The sequence below is a fragment of the Lepidochelys kempii genome, chromosome 4, assembly GCF_965140265.1.
Source record: "Lepidochelys kempii isolate rLepKem1 chromosome 4, rLepKem1.hap2, whole genome shotgun sequence".
In the NCBI taxonomy this organism is placed as follows: domain Eukaryota; kingdom Metazoa; phylum Chordata; order Testudines; family Cheloniidae; genus Lepidochelys; species Lepidochelys kempii.
Window position 1 is genome coordinate 12,984,834 of NC_133259.1, and position 10,747 is coordinate 12,995,580.

General features: G+C 46.8%; 1 protein-coding gene across 3 annotated transcripts in view; it reads right to left on the minus strand.

The window, feature by feature from the left end:
• Nucleotides 1-2,436, minus strand: part of SCARB2 (scavenger receptor class B member 2) — a 40,162-nt gene extending 37,726 nt beyond the window's left edge. For all 3 annotated transcript variants that reach the window (XM_073340427.1, XM_073340429.1, XM_073340428.1), the window contains exon 1: nt 2,190-2,436. In XM_073340427.1, coding sequence (XP_073196528.1) covers nt 2,190-2,306 — 117 coding nt within the window. In that variant the 5' untranslated portion in view covers nt 2,307-2,436. The remainder of the gene's footprint in view (nt 1-2,189) is intronic.
• Nucleotides 2,437-10,747: the final 8,311 nt, after the last annotated feature.

Consider the following 10,747-nt stretch of genomic DNA (forward strand, 5'->3'; position numbering starts at 1 on the left):
TGAGCAGATGGGGTTGTTGCAGCTGCCGGAGACCAGAATAAAACTCTTGAGAACTTGGAGCTAAGGGATTTTGGCACAGACTCTGAATAGTGCAACTTCCCCATCAGGGATGGGGGAAAGCCCAAATCTTGCCACATTTCAAATGCAATGCAAGATTAATCTGTTTGCACATGATGTCCTAAAATATCACTGACTACATCATATAGCCAGAAGCTTTTTCCCTAGTATGCAAAAAAGTATGAACAACCCCACTAAGTAAATAGCAGAGTCAATGGAGTGATAGCGAGGAAAATCTTTTGGGGTTTTTTTTCGGTTTGTGCATGTGGCACCTGGATCTGACCATGAGGGGTGCATTGGATAAGCATAGAGAGAGTACCTGACCCTGCATAGCAAGTACAAAGTAAAAAGCGATGAGCAGGAGAAGCACAGGGGAACCCAATCCATTAGTGAGAGCACCATTGAGCCAGTACCAATTTATTCTTACCTAATACAGGAGTAAGGCCAAAGAAGAGAGTATAGCTAAGGGCTTCACCAGCATGTGGACAATCACAACTAAGCCCATGTCTGCCGCAGACACTCCCATTCTCCATCCCAAGCTCTGTTGTACCTCACACCCTTTGAGGTAAGAGGGAGAATACATGCAGTGGTGGTGCAACCAACTTCTACTTAGTACAAAGGAATACAGTCATAATTTTCAAAAGTTCCTACGTGACTTATATCCCTAATTCTCACTGAAAGTCAACGGGACTTAGGTGCACCCCCAGTCACTTAGGTGCTTTTGAAAATTTGAAGCATTACCTGTGCCGAAGCTTACCCTCCACTCACAGTTTCACATCTCTTTGCGCTCCTTGCTGTGTGCTGCACAAGGACTAGCAGGATCAAGGCCAGATTTTCTCCTTCTTCCTCCCCACCATTAACCCTTTATGCTAGGAGACTATGGCCTGGTCTACACACAAAGTACCAACGCAGTGCTTGGCAGCCTGGTCTGAGCTTCAGAAGACCTGGTTTCTATTCCCTGCTCTGCCACTGCTGTATGGACATGGCCAAACCATTTCATCTTTCTGCACCTCAGTTTCCCCATCTGAAAAGTGGGGATGATGATACCCACCCTGCTTTGTGATCTAGAATTGAATAGCACTGTATTATAACCAAATATTATTAATGATTAGCATGAAGAGTTTGCACTTACTATTAGGGCTGATGTCAGTAAATAATGATTCCTACTATAAACATTTTTTAAAAGTAACCATTAATGCTAATCGAATTGACCCATCTTGACTCCAGGCTAGAAACTCTGGATAACAACCATTCAGAAACAAAGGGCAGATAAGATGGGAGAACAAATGGCTTAAAAAAGAAAAAAAAACTATGATAAATAACACCCAGGAATTAATTTTAAATGCTTTTTTAAAAAATTGATAGCCATGTGTTGTTATGAGGTTTAAAAAAATACTGAATATTTTTTAATGATTTGCCATGGTTCACACCATTAATATCCTAGCCTGACAACAAATAAAGCACTGATCCACACAGAAGTCAGGAAAAGCAGAGAGAAATTTATCAGCAAGCAAAAAGGCAGAATTATTCAAGATAAATGTCACCAGGACTATATAACATGAACTGTAAGTACCTGCTGTCTTAAAGCTTTATATGCTTTTCACCACTTACTTACTGCTGCTTTGGAGTGTGTCCCTTAATTACAGTTATGAAAGCTACTTGCATCTGACGACATTTTACACGGTTTTAAAAATCACACAGCTCACATTTTTAGGCTTCCCCGGGGAGGGGGCTTATTGATACAGGATGTTTTTTGTTTCCAAGGCAGCCCTTGCAGTCTCAAAGGATTTTTTGCTGCCTCTCAACAGGACATTTACAACCAGCCTTTATTTTCAACGCATTTATTTCGAGCTGTCTCACGGCCGCTCAGGGGCAGCCTCTCGAGGTCTCCTCCAGAGCCTGATTTCACGGCCCCCCGCTCCCCACCCTAGCTGGCATCCAGCGACGCTTCGCCGAAGGTTACCCAGGCCCCCAGGGTAGCCATCAAGCTCCATTCCCGGCCTCTCCCCGCTGTATTTCGAGCTAGGGGGAAAGGCCGCCGGCGACTCTCGCCCGGCACGGTCTGTCCCGGCGGCGCTTGCCCCCCAGGGCTCCCCCCTGCCCCGGCGGGCTCCGGGCGGGGGGACTCTCACCTCTTTCACCCGCAGGTCCACCACCCTCTGGAGGACGTGGGCCACCAGCAAGGAGACGCTGGCGACGAGCAGGGTCACGGACAGGACCCCCACCGTGGAGAGGCAGCACGTCCTCATGGCGGAGGGCGGAGAGCGGAGAGCGGGGGCCGGGCCGGCGCACGCACACCGCCCGCTCGGCTGCCGGGGAGGAGACCGGCAGACGGTTGCGGCCGGGCGGCCCCGCTCCGCCTACGCGAGCGCGCGGGGGGGGCGGTTGGTCGGCCGGGCAACCAGGCGCCGCCCCCCGCGGCGGCTGCCCGGGGCGGGAGGGTGCTGCCCGGTTCGGCTTCCTGGGCGAGGCCCGGCAGGTGGCGCGCCGGCTGCGCAGCGGGCCTGGGGCCGCGCTAACGCCGCCGGGCCCTGGGTCCGCCCCGCCCCGCCCCGCCGCCGAGCCTGGCCGCGAGCAGCGATCCCCGGGGCGGGAAGCACGGGGGATGGATGAGGGGGGGGGTGTCTGTCCTTTTATCCGGGCTCCCACTGCCCGCACTTCAGCGCGGGCGCCCGCATCGGACCCTGCCCTGGGGGGCGGAATGTGCAAAACCCCCCGTCAGGGGCTTTTTAACGTGTCGCGCCCGGTTGGCGGGGGGCGGGGTCTGGCCTCTCCCGCGGGCCGCGGATGAAGTGGGTTGCTGATCCGGACCGGGCTGGCCATCCCTCTCTGTTTTTCTGCCGGTTGCGTTTACACAGCAACCCGCTCGTTTCATCTGTGGCGGATTCATTTGTGGGGACTGGTTTTTCTCGTGCTGGGAGAGCCAGTCTGGCAGGGTGAGAGTCACAGCAACAGAACATGAAATACAGTCGAATGGAGAGAGATGAAAATGCACTGGGATGACTCGGGGCCGGGGATTTCTCTGAAGATTCCTTTTCATTTGACTTACTTGGGACTGAGTGATTGTGACAATGTCAGTACAGTACCCACGCAGAGCACAGGTGGGGCGTGAAGAGAACTGTAAACTGCTTCCTCAGAGCTGGTCCATGCTACCAAGTTAGGTGGGCTTAACTACCTCACTAAGGGCTGTGAAAAATTTCACCCCCTACGTGATGGAATTAAGCTGATCTAAGCTCTGGTCTAGGCACCTCTTGAACAGAAGAATTCTTTCCTCAACCTAGCTACTGCCTCTTGGAGAGGTGGATTTACTACAACAGAAGAACCCCTTCTGATGCTGTAGGAGGTGTCTACATTACAGCTTTGCCACCAGCATTTCTAGTGTAGACATATCCTCCGACTTGACTTGGTTGTTTGTTTGATTGTAGGCCATCTGCACAAGTGTGCCCTTGGGTCGTGGAGATTCTGGTTCAGATGAGCATTGTTTGAAGCTCTTTGCTTCAGAGAAATGCTAGGCAGCAAGGTAGTCATTGTGACTTTGGAGCTAAAATTTGAGAAGATTGGCGAAGGCAGCCAATTGATCTAAACCTTTTATCATACAGTATTGCAGAGACCTCTTCATTAGAAGTTCTGAATTAAGTGGCTGGTGAATAAACCACTGTGATGTAACCCTGCACTGATACTGCGCTGCATAAGAAGACCAAGGTGCCTACACTGCTAAAAGTCACTTTATCCAGTACCCTTTCCTGAGCACACAGGCCATGGGAAAATCCTTGGTTATTTGTTATACCAGAAAGGCAAAACCAACAGTCTGTGTCCTGGACTAAGCAGGCCTAGGCAGGGCAATGAGCTGCCCATACATCTTTCAAGGGTAACAAAATCTGCACCCATTATTTGTCTGATCTATCAGGGGGGTAAAATCTAGCAAAAGGGACATGGAATTTATGGTTAGTGCTTGCAGTAAAAGCTTCCATTGGCAGGGATCCTATTGCACATGGAATTTTGCTAGAGCATAAATTAGCTGTACAATGTATACAGACATTTAAAAGTTTCACCAGTGAACAAGAGGAACAACAACTATACCCCAGATGGAAGAGCAGAAGGGGAAAAAAGCCCATTGTCATAGGATCAACACACACACAAATTGCCTCGGTCTTGAATTAGCCTTCATATGCCATTATTTTGTAGAGAGCAGATTCTGCCATAATTCAGTGAAAATCAGCTTGCACTAATATAGTTGAACTGTTCATGAAAAATAAACCGATCAATGCACTATTGAGAGATTTCTCCTTTTAAGGCCCTCAGCTGGGGAGTGTTGCTCTAGCATCCCTCAGTAATTGCCTCCAGGGCACTGCTTGCAGAGGGCAAGGAGCTCTGTGAAAGCAAAGGCTCCCTGCCCTCAGCAGTGCCTGCTGATCTAGCTGCTTCCCATTATGGCCCTGTGATTTCCAAGGGGAAGCTGAGCCCTGTAAATGAAGAAGACTCCTGTCCTGTAGCAGGAAACAATGGTGCTAGCCGCTCTAGTTTTCCAACCACAAGATGCAAAAATCACAAGTCAAGCCTCCAAAATAAATCATGAGATTTAAAAAATAAGTTTTGTTTTGTTTTGTTTGCCTTCTGGGTTTTGAGCCTTTGGGGTTCACATTTCAAGCTTTTCTCTACACCCATGAGGGTTTTTCTTTTAAATTACTAACGTTGCACCCTCCTTCATTGCAGCAGATGTTGGAATAGTTTTGTGGCATGCATTTTTCTGCTTGTTAAAAGATTCTAAACCCCATTCAACATGTATGGGGAAATTGGAACAACCAAGTTATAATTAATGTGGTTTACCCCCTGAAGTAAAAAAGTATAAGATTTTGCAGGCAACCTTGTTTAATTTGGTGAAAGGTTATTAGGTTTCAGTTTTGAGGGGGTAATTTAATTCTGTTTTCTTATAAAGGCTCCAAAACGAAACCAACAGAGTAAATCACTGGAAGATCTTTTTGAAGGCCAGCTCAGGTATAACAAGGAAAGGAAACTCTCCTGAGTTCAACAACTGGAATTACAAATTCTCCCGTATACCATATATTGTATTATCTCTTGGGGAATCTTCAAGAACAGATGCCTCTTTAGAGATTGCATTAAATGCAGTTTTAATGGCCTTTGAAGCAATACAGCAGAAGTTTGTTTCCAAACTAGAAACCTTTGTTTTTCGAAGGGCTGTTTTTCCTCACACTTAAACTGGTTTCACATCAGAATAATTCCATTGTTTTAGGGGGAGTTACTCTGGATTCACAGAAGGGTATGGGCTTGTCTACATGGCCTGTTAGTGCAGAGCAAGCCAGGATGTGAATCTACAGTGCACTGGTTTGCAGCATGCTAACTGGCTTCCCTAAAAGTTCTATAGTGCACTTTGACATACTCCCGTTTCAAACAGCAGGGAACTTTTAGTGAGTGGAAGTAGGGTCTACATGGCCAGTTAGTGTGTGGCAAGCTAGTGTACTGTGGATTCATATTCTGGCTTCCTGCACACTAACTCATTGTATAGACAAGCCTTGGGTGAGAAGAGAATCAGTCCCTAGTCTCTAAATCAAAGACAAAATTGGAAAAAAAAAATCTGAACCTTGTAGCTATATGCAGTGTTCTTCTGTGAAATCTGATGGTCATAGTGGTGACACTTTTTGTATTAATACAATTAAAGATAATGCTATTTTATCTGAACATTAGAAACAATGAGAATCAATAGAAAGGCAGGAACACTGAGGCAGTCAGAGTTCAGGAGGGTAACAGCACATTTGAAATGGAAAATGAGATTTGACTGAATCACTTAAGACTAAATTTAATTTATTATTGCAAAGAAATAAAACTCCCTTGAAGCTAATGAAACTATTCAGATGTATAAAGTTGGACACATGCTTGAGTATTTGTGGGATCAAGCCTTGAAAGGCTTTTTTGTGGAATCTTGTTTGTGCTAGTGTATTTCTCATTCATAAAGATCTACCCGTAGATGAAAGCTCATGCTCAAATAAATTTGTAAGTCTCTAAGGTGCCACAAGTACTCCTTTTCTTTTTGCGAATACAGACTAACACGGCTGCTACTCTGAAACCTTCCATAGAGAGTATACCTGTACAATTTGGCCATACAGATTTTCTAGATTCTTTATATGAAGTCTTTGTCTGGTGAAAGTTATTTCACCTTTAAAAATAAATATGAAGCGGCTCACTGTTGATTATATTTTTAAAGTACATACTTGACAAAATTTCTACACTTGAAGTACAGTGTGGGAAGACAGTGGGTGCAATGCTAGATTGATGTGTCATAATATGTTGTAATCACAGAACAAGCAGAGACTGATCTTTCAGCATGACACTGCCAGTGGGAAAAGGCATGATGGCCCTGATTCAGCAAAGCATTTAAATACATGCGTAACCTTAACAATCCTCAAAGCTTTCTTCTCCCTCCACTCCCACTTCTCCCCTTCCCTGCCCCACCCTTCCCCCCCCCCCCAATCCTGGCCTTCTCGCCCACTTCCTTCAATATCCTCTCTCCCTTCCTTTGTCTTTCTGTTTAGCTAAGTTTAGCTAACGCCTCCCGGCAAAATACCACCCCAAACATCCAAAAAAATTCTGGCGCTAACATGATGTTTGCAAACCATTCCTCTATTCTCTCTGCTTGTATTGTACATCCCTTGTCAGTTTGGTCTATTTAGATGGTAAGATCTATGGAGTAATCTGTCTATTACTCTGTGTTTGTACAGTGCCGAGCACAATGGGGATTGGTGCCTAGGTGCTACCAAAATAAACGTAATAATAACAATCTCATCCCTCCTCAGCAAAACACTTTGCTGCACTGGGGCCTCACTGAGTAACTAATGGTGGTGACCACGTCACTCTCTCAGGCAAAATGGGCCAATATCCAAGAGCAGACGGGCCCTTCTATGCATGAATCTCACTCCCTATGCACAAAAAGGTGCTTTGCCACCTCTATGGCAGTGTCCTCTGCATTGTAGCCTGTGGTGGGCTCTCTGCAGGGTTGGGATCGGAATGAGAGAGGGGACTGGGGAGACTTAAGGTGGGGAGAAGGACAGGTGTGGACGCACATCGTCCTCCACTTCAGTCCCATTGAGATTTCCCAGAAAAGGCCAGATAGCAAGCCAGCGGGAGTCCATGGTACTGTGGCTCTGATGTCTCCATGCTGCTAGGGAGGAGGGACACAGAACCAGTGGGTAGGCATGGAGCCTCCACACAGAGGCCTATCCTCCTGCGCAACCTCTATGATCCACACAGGTTTCTGAGGCTCCTCCAAGTTTGGAGGAGCTTGTGGCTTATCATCTGAAAGGCAATCCTCAGGCCCACAAGTGGAAGCATTTGGGCGGGGGTGTCCATTATCTCAAAGTGTTTTCCACATTCTGAAGCAGTCCAAGAACCCCTGTGCATGCTAAGCTAAACCAGGGATGGAATACTCCCCTCAGATGCACAGGGAAGATCTTTGAGAAGCAAGCAACAGAAATTATAACTTACCTAAGCTAGAGATGCGGCTCCTCTGAATTGGCCCCAGCAAATCATCAAAAGGGCGTGTGTCAAGCAGGGAATCTAGTAAAGTAGTAAATCACCCAGCAAGTCAGTGGCAGAGCCAGAAGAGAAGCCAGGAATCCTGACTCCCAGGACTCTGCTCCAATCGTAAAACAATCCCTTTCCATTGTAAATGTTTGATGTATGTTTTAACAAATGAAGGATAGATTTGGAAAATTGGTCCCGTTGGTGGTCTGTGTCACAGTTCAGGACCAGCTGTACCTCTAGCCTCCTCGGCTTGTTGTTCAAGGGCAACCCCTCTGGGATTTAGGCCTCTATATTCTCATCTGTGGGCCTTCATATCCCGGGAGTGGAATTTAGCAGTATCCCACTCTCAGAGCTGGGAACCAGGATACAGATCCCTGTGATTCCCCAGCAGGCTCGACTTGGTCGGAGCCCTGCAATTCTTCCCTTCGGAAGCTGTGGCCAGTATGTGAATACAGTGACATAAAACGGCCTTTGCAAAACCAAGTATTGTTTACTCTCAGCGGTGGGCATCAAAGCACAACAAAAAAAAATTTTTTAACACAACAAATAGTCTGCATGCGTCTGTCCTATCTAAAGTATAGGTAGGACTAGCTTCTCCAGACACCCCGCCTCTGGGGACTGGGGTTCAGTGTGTTTCCCAGTAGTCCCTGTGTCTCTCTCCCTTGTATCCCAGGGGCTCAGTGACCATTTTTATCCATTCCCAAGCTCTTTGTTTTAGTTTTCTACCTGGATTCCTCCCTCCTATGTACCAAACAAGAGCTGTTGAACTCAAAGGGATTGACACCTGTATTATTCTTTTCAGTATTGGTGAATGATGCTGTCTGAGCTTATGGTCTCCCTTCCTCTATACGTGCAAGACAACTCCTGTTAAAATGAACCCCTTTGTAATCATCTAGCAAACTGCAAAACTACAATCAAAACCTCAGACGGAACATGTAATAGTCATAAAATATTACAGCATCTTCCGAGTCCTTCACAGGCCAGTCTCCCAATGACTTAACAAATCCACCATCGCAAAGTGCTCTAACTGGCTTCCTTGCTGGAAGTCTCAAGTCCCGTGGCCAAGGTCTGAATGGGCCACAGAGAATACAAACATACAGACCTATGAACTATCCTCCCAGTCCAAGAGGTGGCATCTCCAGATAAAGGTCAAGGCATATTGGTGCAACTCTGTGGGGATGTTTTCGGGAGTGTTATTCCGGCACGTTTCATGAGTATGAAATGTACTCCAAATCATTAGTAAACTTGAATATATAAAATGAGTATAAGTTAAAAAAAAGTCAACATTTGTCTGATCCTGCAAACACTGATATTTTATACCATCTTTGTACAAGTATTTGCACTGGTATTTTATACCTTCTTTGCACAAGTATCAATGACTGCACAAGTCTGGAAGGTTAAACAGCTTCTAGGAAGCAAGTTTCACTTTAATATTTTTATTCTCATTTATTATCCACATACACTACAAATTAGCAGCTGGCATATAGGAAAGGAACTCACTGTAATACTACAGAATAGTAGATAAACCAACTATTCTTGAAAGAATTAAAGTTAACATGCATGTGAATAGATGCTAAGCTGTATTCTACATATGGAATAACAGTTCCCCTCTTGGCTGAGCTACAAGTTATGGAGGCATCAGTAGTAGCGAGGCCGTAGTTAAGGCTGAGTTATGGTTTGCATTTAGAACAGGGCTAAAATTGCTCTGTTTCATATCCTAATGACTGAATTTAACCTCCACGTTTCACACAATAACTTTTCAAGGGACAATGGAATTTTCTATGTATCTTTTTGGTGAAATCTTTACTAACTTATGCAGAGGAAACATTTAACAATTCTCTCTTGTGAAATTTGCTACACACACACACATTCTAACAACTGGGACATAGGTCACATTTGAAACTTTAAAATTAAACACAGAGCATTTCCATTGCTCATCACATCTAATTGAGTGATGCCAAGATTAGCCAACACAACCACGTACATCCACCAGCTACTTCCGTTTTCATTTGCTGCCTCCCTGACTCACCAACTGCCTCTGTACATAGTTCAGTGAGCCTGGGCAGTGGGTTGGGCAGCGTGGGATATGAGGGTTCAGCAGGAATGCAGAAAAAGCAGATGGATTTAGCAGGGATGGATGGAGACTGGGGGAAAGTGATGTTGTGTGTGCATGTGTGTGCAAGCGACTTGGGGGAGAGCGTGGAAGGTGGAGTGGTAGGGGGAAGATCTCATTGTCTCCGAACCAACTCATCAGCCCTTGAATCATTCCCTTGGTGCTGCCGCTTCAGCTCCCCAGTGTACCTGGCAGTGCTGTAGGAAGCTGACTGTCTCTGTACCAAGACATCGGTGCATCAAAGACTCTTCAGAGCAGTGCCACCCCAAATGCAGGCGCACCAAGGTATGAAAAGCTTCACCAACTTAAACCAGTTTAATGTTGCTCGACTGCACATCCCCCCCACTGGAGACAACAAGCAAGGAAATAAACAGTGAAGCCGCTCAATACCCTAGCTTCACTCCATTCATCAGGTCCCATTCTCAACTTGATTTCCCTGTGGGGGTAGTTTCTACTCTTGAGAGGGCACCTGTGTAAGAACCCAGGCAGACAGAACCGCCTCAGCCCATGGCTCTTCACCCTCAACCTGAACAACCACAGCGTGGCCTTAACTCTCCCCGTGTTTCCTGGTTACGTGGCTGAGCTACTTCCGTGGTTACGTCAGGGCGGGTGTGGCATTCGGCAGTGACACTGTGTGTAGTGGGTGCCTAAGGGGGAGTGAGGATGCTGGCCCTGTGGGTGCAGTGTGTGAGGGGGAGTGAACAGGCCTGACTGAGCACCACCCATTGGAGGTGCTGTGCCCAGGTGGGAGGCAGGCCGTGAAGACACAAGAAGTGGCAGGCCCTGTGGCCACACTGCTCTTGGGGGAGGGCCAGGCCTGGCAGCCACGGTGTGGAGAGGAAGCCTGGCCAACAGTTGTGGTGCACTGGATAGACGTGATGGGGGTGGGTAAGAGAGAGAGAGTGTGGGGGGCAGATACACTAGGAGAGGGGTCAATCAAAGCCTATGTAACGGTTACTCTGCTCAACAGCCTCTCCCGCTCTTGCATGAACACCATGGCCACCATCTCCTAGCAACCAGTGTTCTCAGTCTGGGTGGTTG